Raw genomic sequence first — 20,205 nt, 5'->3', positions numbered from 1 at the left:
TGCCTTTCAGGCAGTGAGTTCAAGCCCAGAACAACTCACTGAATATTTAAAAAAAAGAGTTTCCTCATGTAGCCTCTGGTTCTCTTGTCAATCACCTTAAAATCTGTTCCCTCTGGTTGTCAACCCTTCTGCCACAGAATGAGATTGAAGCTGCCTTTGGGTTACTATCTCTATCAAAGAAAGGTGTGATTTGTTCTTATGGTGTAACGTTTATGAATCGTTGAAGGAGAGCCTAGCGCAAACTTAAATGTAGGCTCACACACAGTCCTTGAATCTCATCTCTCTGCAGGTTTATAGCAGTGGAAGAGCCACAGGTTTTCTTCACAACAAAATCTTGAGGCATCTGTTTTTCCCCAACCGCCGCCCCCTCCCCCCACCTCATCCCCAAAAGGTGTTACTTGTTCCATGTTGTTCTTTCAGAGTGCTGACCCTTCTTCTGCTATTCGCACATCCTGCTTTCTTACCTTTTATGCCACTTTCAGCACCTTCTTTAGCCCTTACCACCACCATTAACACTCCCTTTGTCTTTTTGCCCATGACATCTTTGTCATTCTCTCCTCAACCCCCACCCATCGCTGGCCTTCTATCCAGCATCACGTGCACCCCCTTAAATTTCATCACATTTCTACTTTTCTTTAGCTGTTAAGAAGGGTCACATAGACTCGAAATGTTAACTGTGTCTCTCTCCACAGATGCTGATTTTTTCCAGCACTTTCTGTTTTTATTTCAAATTTCCAACATCTGCAGTATTTTGCTTAAATCTTGAGGCAATTCAATAGAAACTAAATATCCTACTCCGGAATGCAAGCATGTTTCTGAACAATGAATCTTAAGGTTGTTCAAACTGAAAACTTTTTATCCTGTGCCATTTTCAATTTCAGTTTGTTCACATGAGTGGCTGGAAGTTGATGGGTGGAGATCGTCAAGAATTACCAGTTACCCACAACGATGCGGAGAGGGAGGTTGAAGTTGATCTTAGTTCCGTGGCTGATATCTACCAGGATCTGTACTGGCAGGCACCATCACCCTACCTCGGAGACCAGGTACATCAAGACAGATTCATGCACTAACTCCCTATTTATAACCATCTCATTGTGGATTTGAGGGCAGAATAATTTACTCTGTGGTTCTGCAAAGCTGGTTCTGCTTCTTTACTGTGAAGATGTTGCTGAAGAATTGATTAGCCTTATATTGGTATGGACCAACAGCTTAGAAAACCCAGTTGTCAAGTGGTTGCATAGCTTTACCAGAAGTTATCAACCAATGCTACTGATCTGAAACCTAGGCCCAGAAATTGGTTCAGCGAAGGCAGTGGCCAGCCCCAAAACCTGACAAGTATGAGGGCCACTCAAGATTGGTCCTCTTGTATCATTAGGGCATGACTGGCTTGCTTCGAATGTCACTTCTCCCTCAAGTTCGCTGGTCAGGAAGAAGGCATCTGTAGGCCAACAGGGATGCCAGCACCCAGCAACTGTGGGTCCCCCAATGTGGTGGAGATCAGGAGGGGGTGAGTGATGGCCAGCAGTGGCCTCACTTTCAATATGGAGCCAGTCGAGATGCTCTGCTCCTCGTGACTTGCAGTTAAAAAACAGGTAGTTCACATACCTTTGTGATGCCACTCTCCAGCTGCCTAGTTCAAGGAAAGCCGGTTATATTTTTTTAAAGTATTTGTTCATGGGTTGTGGGAATCACTGGCTGGGCCAACAGTGAAGAAATGGTAATATAATTCCAAGTCAGGATGGCTTGTGGCTTGGAGAGAGAGTTGGTGGTGTGTTCACCTGCATCTCCAGCCCTTGTCCTTATAGTTGGTGGAGGTAGCAGATTTGGAAGGTGCTGTCAGAGATGACTTGGGGAGTTGTTGCTGTAAGCTTGGAAAAACTAGCTGTAATATGTACACGGCACGCTGTGTGGTCAGTCAGTATTGTATGTCGAAAAGGGTCCGGAAATGGCCATGATGCTGTGTATTGGCATAGGGAATGGACCCAGTGCTAGCTGGCACTTGGGGTGCTCCAGCCGATCTTGCCAGCAGCATTCTCCTGGCGTAGAATGCAAGGGAACATGCTGCATGCTATATTGAACTGTTCGGTGCCCGATTTCTTGCAGCAATCCAATTTCCAGGCAGTTATGTTCACAAACCCATTTTTTCACATTGCTTAATCTGTCTGTTAAATCTCCATTAGGAAGTGACACAATCTTTTCTCCTTCTTCTAAGATTTCATCATATGGAGGGCACTTAACATACCAGCTTCGATCTGAAGTTCCACGTGGAGACATCCTTTCGTTACCAGTTGAAGCTCGCCCTGATGTAATTCTGAAGGTAAGCTTTTGTAAAACCTGAATGAATGACCCAGCCCAGCTCCGCCCACAAGCGGTGCTGGAGGGTGCAAGCCATCATCTTTGAAGATTTTGAAGTGTGTTTTATTCTGAATCGTGTGCCCACCTGTCACAGAAAAGCAGTTTCTTTATGCAGGGAATGTTTTAATATTTGATCATTTCTCCTTATTCACCAGGGAAACCAAATGACCATTATGTATGTAGCAAAGGATTATCCAGCTCCTGGACAACTGCATGAGAATTGGCTTCAATTGGTGGAGGTTTGAAATCAATTATTTTGTTATTTTGTTTTTATAATACTCAAGTGAACTTGTATTAAAGCTACATGGTACAGTGTTTTGTACATATGCATGTGTCGTCAGCACTGCCCATTATATTGTACAAGATTTTAGCAGTTTACAGTTCATTTAATTTTTTAAGTTAACAAGACTGAGAGTTATAAATTATAATGGGTTTGCTTTGCACAATGAGCCCTAAATCCAGCGATAAAGGTAGAGCCCCTCGACTCCATGGTGAAGTGGAGCAAGATCCCTGGAAGAAGGGAGTCCCTCTCCATTTCACGCAGGAATCAGACCAAGCTTCAATCCTGGCAGTGTAAATTTGTGCAGTGTAAATGTGCATTTTGAGGATTTTTTTGTGATTTATGGAAGAGAGGAGCTATAGTCCAAGATGCAGCTTCTGTGCTAATGCAGCCCTCATTAATCCAGGATTGTTTAGGTACAGAGAAAAGAACTGACACAAAAACAGCAGCGTTGCCTCAATCCAGTCATTCGATTCTGTTCGTTGTGATGCTAGCACAGACCCTAATGTGTAGAATGTGTTTTTTTTTTCTTTTTTTGCATAGAGTAACTTCAGGCATGTGCAAACACACAACCCCGTGTCCAGAGAGGAAATGATGATGGTGTTGGCCAGCCTGGATAGTCTACAAATTCGTGCCCTTCAGTCCCAGTTGGCCAAGCTTGTTGTGCTGAGGAATGTGATACTTGAGCAAGCTTCTGACTCTGGAGAGGGGAGTGCAGCCAGCAATGTGGAAATCTGCCTCTGTCCAGCTAATTATGTAGGAGATTCCTGTCAGGTATGAGAGACTTGCTCCTTTGATGTCTATTTAATTAAACGTTTATTATTTGCTCATGGCTGCATTGGTCATTAACTTATATCAACCCTTTTTGTTTTAAACTGTAGTTATCAATTGTAAACTTGGGTTGTGTAGCCAAACTCTTCAAATCTGGAACTCATTTTTGTTTTTAAATCATGTAGTTCATCTTGAGGATTATGAACCCGATGATAATACAGAGAACATGTCAAACAGCAGCAACAGGGGAGGGAAACGTTCCGTGCATTGCCAAGTGTTTTCTTCTAAATATGTCATTGATTGCCAGCTTGCCAAGGATAAATGTGCAGGGCTCGGAGGAAAGAGCAGGGGAATGAGGCTAATTGAAACGTTATTTCAAAGAGCCAGCACGAGCATGATGGACAGAAAGGCCACCTTCTGTGCTGCAAGATTCTTAGCAGTTTGTGTTGTGCGCCCATCTTTGCAAACTTGTCTCCTTGAGCAAGATAGCAGCTTTATTCCAGTTATTTGCCAACAAATTACTAATGAAGTGGATTTGATGGTGACAATTAATTAATGGGCAGAATATTGTGCTTGGACCCAAGCAAGAGTTAAAATGACACACGATGGCGTCGGGCGAGCGTCCCGACGTCACCGTGCACTCACACGATATTTTGGTCGGCGTGCACGTACAGGAGTCAGCAGCGCGCCCGCTGACAATTAACAGGCCTATTCAGGCCACTAAAGTAATAATCACATGAAATTTTTCTCTGCCCTTCCAACCCTTACAGTTGGCGGGCAGGCAAAAAGGCCAAGCAGCCGTTGGATTTTTTTTAGGAAGCCTCATCCACGGGCGGGATGAGGTTTCCAGCAGCAAATAAAATTTTTTAAATTTCATTCATAACCTGTCCCTGCTCATGTGACAGAGTTAATTGGCCAGTCAGTGTGAAATCCATGTTGGGGCCTGATCGAGGCTGGAGGTGACTCCGCCACAGCTCCTGGGCTTGCCCGCCGTGCCACCCGACGAGGGCAAAGTTCTGCCCAATAAGTTACTGAGTCTCTTTCCAAGTCTCTTGAACCTTGTTAGCACTATTATTTTGTTCAGTTTCTGACCACCTGAGCCTAGCTCTTCTGATATTTCATTTAAATATTTTATTAATGCCATTGGTCGTTACATAAGAGCTAAGAGCAGGAGTAGGCAATTCAGCCCCTCGAACCTGCCCCTGATCTCATTTTGACCTCAACTCCAATTTCCCGCCCTCTCCCCATAACCTTTCGACCCGTTACTAATTAAAAATCTGTCTATCTCCCCCTTTTGAATTTATTCAGTGTCCCAGCATCCACTGCACTCTGAGGTAGTGAATTCCACAGATTCACGACCCTTTGAGAAAAGTAATTCCTCCTCATCTGATTTAAACCTGCCACCCCTTAGCCTAAAACTATGGCCTCTCGTTCTAGAATGCCCCACAAGGGGAAATATCCACTCCACGCCTACTTTGTCTATCCCCTTTAGCATCTTATATACCTCAATTAGACCCCCTCTCATCCTTCTAAACTCTAGCGAGTATAGGCCTAAACTGCTGAATACATGGTTAAATAACTAAGGGATTCATCATAAATTAGCTTAATTTGAGGTATTTGGAATTTTAATGAGAATCCCATTAGTTCTTTTGTTTAAAACAAAACTCGAGAAGAGGAGAGGTCAGCTTTATGATTACCAAGTGAGGGATATCAGTGCTGGAGGATGGAATAATTGTCCACCCTGGCATCTAAGATGATTTTACAGATTTCCACACCCAACGCAGTATTTGCACTGGATGTGGAAGTCAGTGGGCTGTGGAATTTTTATCTATTAGTTTTACCGGACAAACCATCCTGTGAGGACCATCCAATCCCAAGAACATGAAGCACACCCAATGAACAAATTGGAAAATTGACCCTGATATGCCAGCAGCAAATAATTCACAGAGAGCAAATGCCGAGTAAAGCTTCCTGTACTTGGCCACAGAATCAGAACAAATGTTTCCATTTAGCATGCTTGACAGATTTTCTGCCGATCACTAGTTACAAGCTGTCTTGCACTGAACTGATTTTGAGCTGCAAAATGTATGCAGGAGTAGGCCATTCAGCCGCTCAAGCCTGCTCCATCATTCAATTAGAACATAAGCTGATCTGTATCTCAACTCCCATTTATCTGCCTCGATTCAATACCCCCCGGTCCCTATACTCAACAAAAATGATACATAAGACCATTAAAAGTGGATGAGGAACATTTCATCTCATCAATTTGGATGGGCTTTATTGTTAGTGTTAAGAGACCGAATGGTGCCTTTAACACATTTGCAGGAATGTTGCTGGCATTGAAACTTGAAAGTATAAAGTGGTTGATTTATCATCGTGGTTCATGTGTGTGATTATGATATATTCTGTGGAGACCTTGGAAGAGCTAATTATTTCAAAAACTAGATTATGTTTTCCCCCCTTTTCTAAATGTAATCCAATAGGACTGCTCACCAGGCTATTACCGAGATACAAAGGGCCTTTTCCTGGGTAAATGTGTACCTTGTAACTGCAATGGCCATTCAGACCAGTGCCATGATGGATCGGGAATATGTGTAGTAAGTATTATAAGCATTTATCCTGTTTATTATTTTGCAAATCTACAAAATTGTATTGAATCATGGACATGCCTCTAAATAGAAATAAGAGAAAACGTTGGAAATACTCAACAGCTCGGGCACCATCTGTGAAGAGAGAATTTGGGCAGGTAGGGGGTCTGCAATGGAATGTCTACCTAATGTAGCTCTATTGATGGGGAAGTTCCCCAGGGGTGGCCAAGAAACGAACTGGCTGCCTGCACCACAGAGGTAAGCAGCCAATTTGCATATTTGCAGCTGATTTAAAGGCCATATTAGCATTTTGCCAGTGTTTAAGCAGCCCCTTGCCATGTGAGGAGGCCACCAGCTTAATGGAGTTGGCCTCCCTGCAGCTATTTTGGGGGGGGGGGTGGGGGGGGGGCACCATTAGAGCCAGAGGTTCCATTCAATGGCGAACATGCCGCGCTAATAAATGCTGCAACTGCAGCAGTGCCCATTATACGAGGGGTTTCCTCCTGTCTGATGGCCCTGACCATTTTGGGTCCTCCTTATATCCCCCCCTTGTGGCTAGCAACTGGGAAAGGAGGTAACCAAACCTCCTCCCACATACTTCAGCATCCATCTTTGACAGTGAGGCCGCTGATCTTTCAATGCTGGATGGCCTCTTGTTAGCCCTCTGGATTTGGGAGCACACCTGCTGTCCTTAATTGGACGGCGAGTGCAGAGGCAGCCAATTAGGAGGCCGCCTCTGGGAAAATAGGTCCATTGGTCTGGTTCCTGGCAAGTGTGGGCCTGGGAGGCCTCTCTTGTGCCAATGTTGGGGTCGCAAAGCCCACATACCTGATGTTTCTGGTTGATAATCTCTCATCTGAACTAGAAAATGTTAAAGATGTAGCAATTTTTTAAGCCAACAAAGAGATACAGGACTAACAAAAGGCAGATAGCAGGAGTGGTTAAATAACAAAGGGATGATGGCACAAGGCAAAAATGGATGGTAATGAGACAGTAAACCAACAGAGAATGGGTCTAGAGGAGGTATAAATGGCAGTAGCCGAACCATTACCAGCACCTGCTGCCTGAAAAAATGAACAGTGACCATAATCTAAAATTGTTGAACTTAATGTTGAGTGTAGGGGATTGTAAAGTGAAGGAAAGATTATTACAAATTGGGAGATGCTATATATTCCTAGGAAAGATTATTACAAATTGGGAGATGCTATATATTCCTATAATGAGATATATCCCAAAACCTGTTAATGGTTTATGAATATGAAATCAAATGCTATGCAAAACAACGTTTTAAAACTGCCAAATGTATTTACATTAATGTATTGGACCCTATATTAATTTTTTATTTTAATTATATTAATTTGATTGTTAAGGCAATGCCTGCATTGAGAAAGGGATTGCAGATGTTATAAGCATTATTTTGCTTTATTATTATAATAGGAAATTGTGGAAACTTAAATGGGTTGATATCGCTAACAACGCACAGTACAAATTTTAATGTAAGATAGAAGTACTGGGCTTGCTTTGAGGATTCAGCCATTTGCATGATTTTGTATTCTAAGATTTCCAAGCTCCACAATCCTAGTGGTTCTGAAATTTCCATTAATCATTGAACAAAGGAGATGAGACTTAAATTGGGAGACAAGATGCTAAGCTTGTCCATCCAGCAGAATCACTGCAGGAACACCACAGGATCACTTTACCACAAGGAGAGCAGGTCTTATCCCTGTGGGTCATGTTCATAATCATGGATGACTGCTTGTTAGACTTTTAGGTGTCGCTGTTCTAACTGTGCGCTATCAGCTTGCACGTATTGGGACACCACGGGTGAGACTCCCATGTGGCAAATTGGATTTTTAAATCTTTTTTCCAAGGATATTTTGAGAGCAGGTTAAATAGCAAAGTTTTTAAATATAAAATTCTTTTTTCCTAGAACTGCCAGCATAACACTGAAGGAGATAACTGTGAGCGCTGTAAGACTGGCTTAGTTGAAAATGTTACTATTGGAGCAGCATCGCTTTGTGTTCAGTGTCCGTGTCCTCTCACTGTTTCCTCTAACAAGTATGTATTCCCAGTTCATCAGGAGAAAGCTGGGTGGGGAGAGGGTGGTGAAAATAAATCTCGCAACTTCAAGAACATCTTAATTTTATTAAGCATTTATTTAAATAATGTGTTCATTTTTTTTTCCTTGTTCAACCACCTTTTTTTTTTTAGCTTTGCGAAGGATTGTGTCAACCATGAAGATCGTACACAATGTCTTTGTAAACCAGGCTATGCTGGCTTAAAATGTGAAAGGTTAGTGTTTGTGTGCAATTGGGGAAAATGCACAGTACCTTATTAAACTGCATGACTTATCAAGTAATGGAGATGGTAGCTGTTGTGGAGTGCAGTTGATTCATCAGAGCAGAAATTTAAAAACCTGCTTAAAAATTCTGATTATCATTTATATTTATAATAGCTGAATCCTTCTACAGAGTACGAAATAGTTTTCACATACAGAAGGGTACAGGGTAGTCAATTTGAACAGTAAGTACAAACTGTGCAACAGCAGAACTATGCACTTGGACGGTTATAAATTATAAAAGTAGATCCTTAGAGTCATTTTTAACTGCAATTGTATTGTGATTTTGTGGGGCCACAGCTGGAGGACTCTGTATAGTTTTGTTCTTTCCTAAGGAAGGGCATACTTGCATTGGAGACAATGCAGTGAAGGTTCACTGGATTGATACCTGGGTTGAGAGGACTCTCCTATGTGGAGAAACTGATTGCTTGGGCAGTGTGTTTGTATAGTTTCTTTCTTCCTTGTCGATTAGCCCTATTAATGACTTTCTCCTTTCTTGTGAAGGTGTGCCCCAGGTTACTATGGAAACCCAATGGTATTGGGAAGCCAATGTCAACCGTGCAACTGTAATAGCAACACAGATTCCAACATGCTCTTCAGCAATTGCGATTCACTGACTGGGATTTGTCTGGGCTGCATGCATAACACTGCTGGGCCTCATTGTGAACTCTGCGCAGCAGGTTTCTATGGAGATGCGCTGACAGCTAAGAATTGTGCACGTAAGTTGCATTTGCCAGTGAACTTGCCTGTGGAATTTGAACTCTTTGACCAGGCGATTATTTTTTAACATTCGACATAAAAGAAAAATGCTATCAGTTCCTTGAATTGCAAGTAATGTCCAGCTTGGAAAGATTGATTGACCTGATGCAAATCAAAAACAATCAATTTCTACAGAGAGTGAAAGGAACATCCTCATCTGTCATGGAACAGGTGACCTCCCTCTGTGTGGTAGCGATCCTGCCAGCTGACTGCCTTTCATAATGAGCTGCTATCCAAGGTAATGGGTTGGGATCAGGGTGGTGGGTGGAAGTCCCACCCTAACCCATCTCTAATGGAAAGCCCAACCTGAGGAAGTTCAAGCAAAAGACTGCAAACCTGAGCACCATAAAATAATATGAGTTCTCAGATACACTTGGCAGTGAGAGTCTAACTACTTGATTTGGTAAAATCATGACTGTATGCAACTTAATTCTGTTCTGTGCTACACGTGCACAACAGAAGCCTATGTCAGAGCTTCTTGAATTTTTACATCTGCTCAGTTAGTTGGCATTAGAACATGTTGCCTTTAGAACTGGTAATGCCTTAAGCAGGGCTCTAATCCTGTAGCCCTAGAAGCTCCTGACAGAAATTAAGGACAGGGAAACTAGTACGCTCACACATTGAGTGACAGCCATGGATATGTCACTTGGCTTCAGTCAGACCTACTTGGCCTAACTTTTCTGGCTTCTCTAGTTTCAAATTTTCATTCCTATCCACTTTGAGAAAACTATCCAGTGTTAATTTTTACAAAATGATTGCTTTTCACACCATAATGTGTTCAGGCCCTCAGCGACTGTTTTTAAAGTCGAAGTGATGTAATATAGATCAAGTGAGTGGAAAGTCATTTTGGAAGATTTGCCATTGATTGGTAAGACCTTTATTTTCATGCTGGAATCGTCCCAGGTTTGCACTAAGTGTCGTTTTACCCGCCGGCCACCATGGCGGGCTTTCACCCCGTAACACCTATCAAACCGGAGTGGTAATGTAGCTGCCCCTCCTGCAGTCCCAATCCCGGCAATGCCTAAGTAATGCCGTTTCCATGGCAGGCAGGCTCTCATTTGCCCACCATGCCATCACCTCACTGCTTCATCACGCCAGGCACCACATTGAAAGTACAGCCATGCCCAGGACTGCAGCAAAGAAGACATTGCCCCGAAGAGCAAGAAGACTGCAGCTCTGGAGCACCTTTTGAACACCGTGGAGGCCCGCTGTGATGTCCTCTACCCCCACTCTGGCAGCAGTAGGGGCAACAACGTTACCACTCCAGCTTGGTAGGTGGTGGCCCTGGTGACCAGTGCCAATGCTGCACAGAAGAGGTCAGCCATCCAATGCAGATAGAGGATGAATGATCTCATCCGTGCAGCCAGGGTAAGGCAACCATCTCATCACTCTAAACTCACACACTTAAACCCATCACACATTCACTGGCATCTCACTCACTGCCAGCTCAAGGAACATCACCACCTGTTCTTTTTCACATATTCTCTCATGTCCATCTGGCCTCATCCCCTCTGGAGACTGCCTCAGCCCTCACCAACTGGAGGCCCCTTGCACAGATCAGCTTGTGCCCCCACACACACCCCGGGTTTCCCTTCTTCCCCAGTACAGCTCTCATCCTGCAGCCTCTTCCCTTGCCTGAGGCCACTTCTCCCAAGTAAGCCCTAGCCCTGCAGCCATTGAAAAACCACCCACATATGGCTTACCTGGTAGCTAGAGACCTACTCGTGAATCCCCCTAAAAGTGATGTGGTTCTGTCTGTGAAGCCTAGTGCTAATGACTGCGAGTGCTGGCCGAAGCAAGGTAGGCAAACAAACCTTGAAGTCCCGAGCAAAATGCAGCTGCCTTAAATATGCTGTTGTGTTTCCAGTTTTCCCACTGACATGGGTGAACGATCCTGTGCAGGGGGGAATGAGTCTGGCGGGCTGGCCTTGTAATGATATGCTGATGTATTACAATGAGGTTCCCAACGTCTGATGACAGGGAATGCAGCCCGCCATCAGTGGGCAGAGTGCACCATCGCAAACTGGTTTCATGACGTTGTGAAACCAATTACTGGCCTTCTCCCCATATTGTCCACTCACGCCACCAAAAGCACCCGATGCCAGCAGGCACGGAAGATCCCAACCTAAGTATTTTCGATCAAATGTACTCTCTCTCCTTTGTACATTTTAGTATGGATCAAAGAAATAATAGTTCCTGACCTTCAAATCTAAAGCAGTTTCAATGTATCTGCTGTTGAGGGGCTATGCTATATTTTCTGTTATTTTCAGGAGCTAGTTGAATTTTCCCTGTGGAACTGGTAGCCAATGGTATGCAGCCACTCGCTGAGGCATGGGAGCAGGAGCTGACCACTAAGCCCATCGGTCCTGTTCCATCATTCAGTTAGATGGTGGCTAATCTGTAATCCAACTCCATTTAGCTACCTCTGCTTCATATCCCTTGATATGCTTACCCCAAAAAGCTATCACTATCGGTCTTGGGGCAGAATATTGCCATCGGCGTTCAGGAGTGGACCCCACACGCCGACACATAAGATGACACGCAGTGATGTTGGCCTATTAAGGCCATTAGAACAGTAATTTAGTTTGTTAACAACGCTGCATGTCCAACCTTAAGGCTGGCGGGCAGGCAAAGATCCCAAGCGGCCTTCACGTTTTTCAGGAAACCTCATCCACGGGCGGGATGAGGTTTCCTGAAGGTTTTATAAAATAATTTAAATAAACTGTGCAAACTTCACAAACATGTCCCCAGCTCATATGACACTGTCACATGAGGCGTTTAAATAATTTTTAACGTTATTTATTCAAAAGTTTTATTATCTACTTAATCTCCCTGAGGCAGCTCCGTGCCTCAGGGAGATTGCTGCGCTCTTATTGCGGGCAGGGCCTGACTCTCCCTCCTCCCCTCACAGGTAGCGCTGAGCGCTACCGGCCGCGCATTACGCTGGGCGGGCTTTAATTGGCCCACCCGCGTAAAATGGCAGCGTTCTGCCGACCGTGGGCGGTGATCGGCTCCACTCCTGCCCAGCCCGCCTGCCATAGGAAAATTTCTCCCTTTGGAAAATTTTAAATTGATCCAGAATTCACAGCCTTGCAGGGGAGAGTGTGCCAGATTTCCACTCCTGCCTATGTGATATTCCTCATCACTAACTTTCGTGAAGTGTGGGGCATTTCCCAAGTTAAAGGCATGATATAAATACAATATGTTGTTGATTAGAACTTATACAATAATTAAACCATATTTGGCTATTTGTCCTTGCATAGATTAAAATAAAAAAAGAGAGTATTTCACTTTTTATATAGTGCCTTTCATCTACTCGGAATATCCCAAAGCATTTTACAGTCAATGAATGGCTTTTTAAACGCCATTATTGGTTCCCATATGTGCCTACAAAATTCAATCTGCCCACAGCAAGGTCCCATAAGTGATTACTTATGTCTATAGTGGCATTGATTGAGGGATAAACATGAGAAAAATTCCCCTGCTCTTCAAGTAGTGCCATAGAATCTTCTTTATATACCTGGGAGGACAAACAACATTAAATGTGTCAGACAGGGTTATGTGCCCAAGTCCTGGAGTGACTTGAACCCAAAGCTTTCTGACTCAGGCAAGCATGAATCAGTGAGCACAAAGCAGATTTTAATCTATTGTCAATTAGGGATCAGTTTTACGTGGGTTAGTTTCATGTAATTTGCTTTGGAATAAAAGTACCTTTAAATTTAAGTCCATAATTTGTTATAACTCATGATTAGCCCTTGTAATAATAATAAAATTGGTAACTTCTTCATTTATTATCTTTTATTTTATAAATTTGCAGCATGTAATTGTTCACCATGTGGCACAGAATCATGTGACGGCAGCACTGGTGAGTGTAGATGCAAACCTGGTGTGACAGGAGCACGCTGTGACCACTGTGAGGTAAGCGCAGTATTCATTAGTTCTGTTTAGAAATTGCAGTTCTCATTAACATTAGTCAATGTTTCTGACTGAACCTTTGAATAAATTGCATCCAAGAGCAGTGGTTTCTTCATTAGTGAAATGCTAAAACAATGCTTTTTGTTTTAAAAAAAAAAATGTTTGCCAGGATAAGTGCCAAGTGTTTAGGGGCAGGTTGGAGGGCAATATTCCCTCTACGCTGCCCGGCACTATAGCAATCTGGAATGTGCTGCACAGTGCAGCAAACAAGCCGAACAGACCAATGTTCTCTTTACGATATGCGTGTGCACGGCTGTGCACCAGTCTTAGATGAACCGTACAGTGCAACAAGCAGGCCACACACAGGAAAGAAAAATTAAAGGGTGGAGGAGGTGAAAGGCTTTCCCTACTGCCCCTATGATGCAAACTAAACTCCAGGGAACAAAGAGTCAATGACTGGTGTCAACATTGGCTTTTTCCACCTAGAAATTTCTCAGTTCATCTGGTTCACCGTCTTGATAGTCACATGATGCAATGATAATGGTTAATCATGGCAGTCAGTGTCTAATAAATTAGCCTACAACAGACTCAGAAATGACACGAAGAAAGCCTTACTGGTGGAGAGTTATAGGAACCATATCAGGGGGAAGTGAAAGAGAGCTTGTGTGACTTGCTTTCATTCCGTTCCTAAGAGGAAGTATCTGGCTCCTAGTTAAGCAACATCTTGATATTAAAATACTCATCCTTGTTTTCAAATCCCTTCATGACCTTGCCTCTCCCTATCTCTGTAACCTACTCCAGCCCCACGGTCTTCCAAGATATCTGAGCTCCTTTCATTCCAGCCATCTGAGAACCCTGGATTTTAATTACTACACCATGGGCAGCCATGCTTTCGTCTGCCTAGGCCCCAAGCTCTGGAATACCCTCCCTAAACCTCTCTACCTCGCTTTCCTCCTTTAAGGCACTCTTTAAAACTTACGTCTTTGACCAAACTTTTGGTCACCTGACCTAATAGCTCCTTATGTGGCTCAGTGTTGTGTTTTGTTTTGTAATGCTCCTGTGAAGCACCTTGGGACATTTTATTATGTTATAAGTGCTATATAAATATAAGTTGTTGGTCCTTCTGGAAACCTGGACAAGACCAGAAATGCATCAAGTGGCCATTCCATGTTAAATGGGCCCTTATTGAAAAGTCAACGGTTAGTTTGTTTGAAAATGCTTCACGTGTGACACGGAGTTGCCATGTAGCTACAGTTGTCTCTGAACGGTTCAATTTATGAACCCAAGAACTGATGGGTGGCTCTGGTTTCTCACACTTTTTTTTCTCTGTGTAGGCTGGATTTTATGGATACAACAGTTGTGCTGGTTGCCAGAGGTGTTCCTGTGACATTGCTTCTCAGAATGAAATCTGTGACTCTCAGAACGGCCAGTGCCCATGCGTGCCCGGTGTGACTGGACTCCAGTGTCAGCACTGTGCCCCAGGGTACTGGGGCTACAGCTCAAGTGGCTGCAGAAGTAAGTGGCATAACCAGAGGAGATTGGGGAAATCCAACACTTCATCCATTTACACCAGAAATTGGCATTCACAGCAGTACTGCAAATCAGCTTGATTTTTTAAACTAGGGGTAACTGCTCTGCCAGAACAGGAGCATTCATCACCATCTTCTGATTTTTGCTTTCCATTGCAACTTGCATTCTTGTGAACCCAAACTTGATGTGGCTGATCTACTCTCCTACTCGCTTCAGAGGTCTTGGACCTCTGCCTACTTTCCTTAATTTAAGTAAAAGGATTCAGTCAGATTTTCTCCACTAGCTCCCATTGTAAGTACTGTATTAAACCTGCATGAAAGCCAGGAGTGGAATGGTTACTACGCTCTAATGACAGCTATTACTGTTGGGGGTGGGGTTATATGAATGTTTAATACATTAGTATGAAATTAATTTTCTTTTTCGTGGAGGTACTAATTAATATAAAATAAATGGATTGCAATTGACCAGAGGATCTCTCCTGTCTCAGGTGATAAGAATCTCTTACTCTACCTGCCTGCAAGGCACTTAAAAATATTATACGATTTTGAAAGTAGTTTCTGTTACTGTTTGCTGAGTAGGGATTAGAATGCCACTGTGTGTGTCTGTTGGTACAACATAAATCATGTCGGGACTTTGGTAACCATTTTATCAATGGCCAATCAAATACTGTAATGTTTGAAAGGGCAATGATTTATCAGTTTTGATTTGTATATGATATTGTTTAGGAAAGGCCTGTGCCTTTTTGTAAATGATGTTTTTATGCACCATTGTCTACAGGATGAGTTAAGCCGTGTGCAGTATACAGACCAGGTGTTTATTCAGTATGTCAGCTAGCTATCACCTAGGTTCACCTAGCACCGCTCATTAAGGTATTGATTCAATACGCAAGGTGTGGATTGGTATTCACTTCAGCTGGTGCCATGATAGAAGCACCTTTAGAAGCTGATTTTTGTTTCAGGTTTTGTAACCGGAAGCTACCAGAACCTGTGAACAAATTTGAAAGTTGTTGGCAATTGCATCACTCTCTCAGTTTGCTGGATTGGAGAGCTTAAAGAGGGAACTAATTTGTTATTGTTTTGGAAGAATGGGTGGGATGTTCAGTGGAGTGATAAACCCATTGAACCAGAGTGGAAGCAAGTCATCCTCTATCCTGAGGCATTGCCTAACAAGAAGAGGCTATAACCAACTAATCTGTTATTGTACCTTTTTGCTTCTGTAATTTTAAACAACCTGAATTAGTTTTCCTTTGCTCAAACAGCACAATTTGACAACGTGCTGTTTTCTGTCAGTTCAGGGAGACCAGAGCATAAACTGGTGTCCCATTGCTATATAAAAGTTATTGGTGAATCATAAAAACGCAATCCATAAGGACAAACTTTGTTCCATAGCAAAAGGATGTGTCTGGAGAATTCCAAAGGTCTCAATGGGACTCTCAGCATCTCAGAGCTGGGTGAGAGTCCCATGAGCCCCTCCCTGGAAAGGCCTAGAATCATTCGAGCCAGCTTTCCCTTCCAACAGATGGATCAGGCAGGTATTCGTGATATATCCTAATGCACACTTACGGCCTGTACCAAATGGCACTGCTCCCTCAGCCTTGGGCAGCATTGGACCTATTACACTCCATTGCCACCAGGGGAATGGGAAATTGAAATTTTGTCTTTCTTGCTCTGTGAAAAATAAAGGGACAGATGTTGTCACTAATTATATCATTTAGAAGCTTGAAGTAGTGTGTAAGGTACCCTAATTATGTATGCATATCTTGTAGGATTTGGGTTTGGTTTAATCCCATCTGGTCAAAGCTTTTGGGTTTTCTTTTACTTATAGCTTACAGATTTGTACTGTAGTTAGAAATATTGAAATGGATAAACATTGTTCATTCCCGGAATACTTTAGTGTTTGATATATCAACTAACACTGTTTTAATTGTCTGCTGAAAGCACAGAATCTAAGATTCAGGTCTCTTGAAACATTTAGCCGAGGCATATGAAATAAAGAGATGGAACAATGAGCAGATAGGACAAGAACAATTGGCACCTGTTGTTTTGTAGGAAATTCATCCTTTCTTGGGATCTTGTTCACAATAATCCATCATTCGATAATCAGTCAGCAATGACAGCGTTTCATGGAGAGCAGACAATATGATCTCAAGCTTTTCCTTATCAATGTGTAGGGAAGATCAGAATTGGAAAAGAAGAGCAGCGATGAATATTATTTTTTAACCGCAGGCAAGAAAACGCGGTTGTATTGTTTTATTTTACTGTATGTCTACTGTTTAAAGATATTGTGTGCATTTGGTCTTTGTGCCCAAAGAACAAACAGAGAAATGTTGCAAAACCACAAACTGGTGACATGAATTGAACTTGCTACAACTGTGGTTTAATTTTTTTTTTCTTTAGGGTGTAACTGCAATGGGGGTTCATGTAATCCTCGGACTGGCGATTGCACGTGCAACAATGGCTTAGGAGGCAGACAGTGTGATACCTGTTTACAGACACATGAGATCCCTGTCGTTGACAGCTCAGATTCTATGAAGTGTGAGCGTGAGTCGCTTTGCAACTGCCTTTCTCTTCAAAACTAAACATATTTCTGTTGCATTCATCAACAGTCAATGAGTAAACTGTCACTGTTCTTCTTGCAGCTTGCGATAGTTGTGTGGTGGTCCTTTTGGAGGATCTCAACAGGACAGCTGAATTGTTGTCTGAGGTCAGGGGCCAGCTTTCAAACTTGACCGCTAGTTCCATCGCATGGACACGAATGAACACTCTGAACAATAGCATTGGACAGCTTGCGGTTAGTAACACTAACCTGTGGTATCATTACGTTTCTATCATGCATGTGAGCTGCACAATTGAGCGTCTTTATTAGGGGGTCCAGTATGAAGAAATCTTTCGCACTGCTGCTAACTTTGTAGATTGAGGGTCTTGGACTTGCTCATCTGAGGGCCCCATCTCTTTTACTTTTTAACCAGATCACCAGTTTTACCATTTCACCCCCCTTGACAGCCGGCAGCAAGGAAATGAGTCTTTCTTATGCTATTGTATTCAATGCTTATCTGTGATTAATATCGATGTTACACCCCTTCGCTATCTAGGCATCTGTTGCTGAACATTATATTGTTGTGAGATTTTTATATTGTTATTAATCCATTTTGGAAGGCTTGTGTTATTCTGGCTGCTGCATTGATGCTGTTTTGTTACTTTAAAGACTTTTAACCAATGAGTATGCTGTGCTGCTATTTCTTCAGGATGAGCTAATCAGATATCGCGGATCACAAGATCAAACAAAAGTTCACACTGATGAGCTGGAGACTGACAGCATGAATCTAACACAAGATTTGGAAGCATTTAAAGAAAAGGCAAGTGATCTCGTTGGAAAAGTCCTTCAGTTGCACGCTATTCTATTACAGACACCTTTCACTGACCCCTCTCTTCCTCTTCTCACCTTTCTATCCAGGTCACCATGATAAACAAGAAGGCTGTGGGACTGGGAGAAAGTGTTGATGGAACCCACCAGCATGCTAGTGGCCTGCTTAATAATATCACAGACCTCAAAAGGCACATTTTAGGTAAATTGCTTTGCTTCATTTTAAATATGGTCGTGTCTCTGGAAGCACAATTATTTGCTGAACTTTTCCACGCCCGAAGAATATATGAATGATGCAAAACTATGAATATCGACACTCTTGTGGGCCATTACAAAGCCTTTTCTCCCCTCACAGCAGAGCCTATCCTAGACTGGCCTTCAGTAACATCAATAGAGGGGAGCGGACTTAGGAACTATGTCTCTTCCATTGTCCAGTGGCATCTACACCAAGTCTAATCGCCCTTTCCTTTTGGTGACTTATCTGTAGATAACAAACCTAATTGATGAGGTTCCTAGGTTATCTAGGCACTTGGGCTTGATATTAGCAGAAGGTCAATAGTATTTCCTGGCACTCACATGCTTGAAGCACCTGTTTCTACCTGTTTCATATTTCTCTACAACTGTCCACTCCTGACCTTATTGTTAAAACAATTCAGGCAACATCAGCCTGATAGACTTAAGTTAGTTTTTTGAGAGTCCAAGAGAGAAGTAGTGATTTGCGAGAGATCCTAACTGGCTCAAGAAGGAAAAGTTTCCTAATGGGCCTCTAGCAGGATATATTCCCAGCTTTGAAGCTTATTCCAGCTCTTCCTACCCCACTTCCCACCTGCCAGTCTCCCAGATGTGGCTATATTTACAAATAAACCTTGCAAAGTTCCACCACTAATGCATTTCCATTATATTATTTATTAACCTCATTAATAAAATTCTGGCCTTTAAACGTGCAGGTAAATTCAATTATCCTGCACTTCCAGTGGACAGTCATGCTTGAAGAGAGCGTGGATTGGAAAATGGATACCACAGTGTTGTCACCCTCTCAGAGTTTGCAGGACCAAGTCTCAAGTCAGACGTGTAGTCTCTCAGATGAACCAATGAACCACGACAAAGTTAGAAGGTCCCAAGATCCCATGGCATTATTTAAAGAAGAGCTGGGGCGTTCCCCGGCTAACATTTGTGCCTTAGCTAACACCACATTCATCCCATTGCCAGGTGTAGATGTCGGCCATTGTGTTTGCCTTCAAACCAGCAGTCTACGTTTTGGAAATGAAAGTATGTTCAAATGTCCTGAGGATATGACAGACATTATAAAATGCAAGTTTTTTTTTTAAACTTTCTTCTTCCAGATGCTGACCAACCCTGGAGAAAGTTCCTTCGGGTAGCTGTGTGTAGCCGATAGCTTCATGCATGTTTGTGCAAGTTTCCTATGTTCAGTATTTCTTATAACATTTTTGTAATTTTCTTTCACAATTTCACTAGCAAGTCATAAAACTTATTTCCAACACTGTTACACATGGTGACTATAGGAACTCTTAACTCCCTGCCACATAATTTTCCAATTTTATTTCTTAAAACAGCCTCTTAGTTGGCTGCCTTGATGAATCTGCCATGTGTAATCACATTCAGATTCATTCTTCTACAGAGACATTTGCCCCACTGGGACCTGTTTCCATGCTCGTTGTTGAAATCTTGTGACTCCTGTTTAATTTAGGAAAGGATAAAATTCCCCTTGAATTGAACTGAATTCCCCTTGAAATTTTTTTTCAGATCTGATTGACCAGATGAACAAGACAAAGTTGAACACAAGCATGCCATCTACTGAGGAATTTGTAAGGAAACTTGCTGAGGTTGAGACACTATTGAAAGAAATGAGAAACCGAGATTTCAGCAGTCAGCAAGATATGGCTGAGAAAGAGGAAAGTGAAGCAAAGAAACGTGAGTACATCAGACATGTATGATTGGAAGTTTCGATTAGCAAAGTTAATGCGTGACTATTTAATTTGCTTCATTCCTAGGTATGGTAACTTTATGCATTAACCACTTATTTTAACTGCATTAATGCCAGTGTAAAATGTTAGGAATGTAACATGAACATATTAATTGTTTGTACAGGAACTTTGTATTGAATGATAGAATAGAAATTCCAATTGACAGTCACCTAACAGATAGCTCTGGTCTATTTACAGTAAGTAGGATTGAGTCAGTGATCCATTACCTTACGGCCCATACAGCATGACAATCGGTATCTTAAATCAATAAAGTTAGTGGAAAGTTGCACTTGATTGGCTGGTGAAAGGAGGGAAGTGCCA

General features: G+C 42.5%; 1 protein-coding gene across 1 annotated transcript in view; it reads left to right on the top strand.

Moving 5' to 3' along the window:
* Positions 1-20,205, top strand: part of lama5 (laminin, alpha 5) — a 262,194-nt gene that overhangs the window by 193,272 nt on the left and 48,717 nt on the right. The window contains exons 38-52 of the mRNA XM_041204512.1: positions 882-1,043; positions 2,213-2,317; positions 2,511-2,594; positions 3,179-3,409; positions 5,890-6,003; positions 7,925-8,052; positions 8,206-8,286; positions 8,837-9,051; positions 12,909-13,009; positions 14,341-14,521; positions 16,933-17,076; positions 17,175-17,326; positions 17,781-17,891; positions 17,990-18,101; positions 19,664-19,831. Coding sequence (XP_041060446.1) covers positions 882-1,043; positions 2,213-2,317; positions 2,511-2,594; positions 3,179-3,409; positions 5,890-6,003; positions 7,925-8,052; positions 8,206-8,286; positions 8,837-9,051; positions 12,909-13,009; positions 14,341-14,521; positions 16,933-17,076; positions 17,175-17,326; positions 17,781-17,891; positions 17,990-18,101; positions 19,664-19,831 — 2,089 coding nt within the window. The remainder of the gene's footprint in view (positions 1-881; positions 1,044-2,212; positions 2,318-2,510; positions 2,595-3,178; positions 3,410-5,889; positions 6,004-7,924; positions 8,053-8,205; positions 8,287-8,836; positions 9,052-12,908; positions 13,010-14,340; positions 14,522-16,932; positions 17,077-17,174; positions 17,327-17,780; positions 17,892-17,989; positions 18,102-19,663; positions 19,832-20,205) is intronic.

This window comes from Carcharodon carcharias, chromosome 14, assembly GCF_017639515.1.
Source record: "Carcharodon carcharias isolate sCarCar2 chromosome 14, sCarCar2.pri, whole genome shotgun sequence".
Lineage (NCBI taxonomy): Eukaryota > Metazoa > Chordata > Chondrichthyes > Lamniformes > Lamnidae > Carcharodon > Carcharodon carcharias.
The sequence above is the reverse complement of the archived record's forward strand: the minus strand, read 5'-3'. Positions and strand labels throughout refer to the sequence as shown.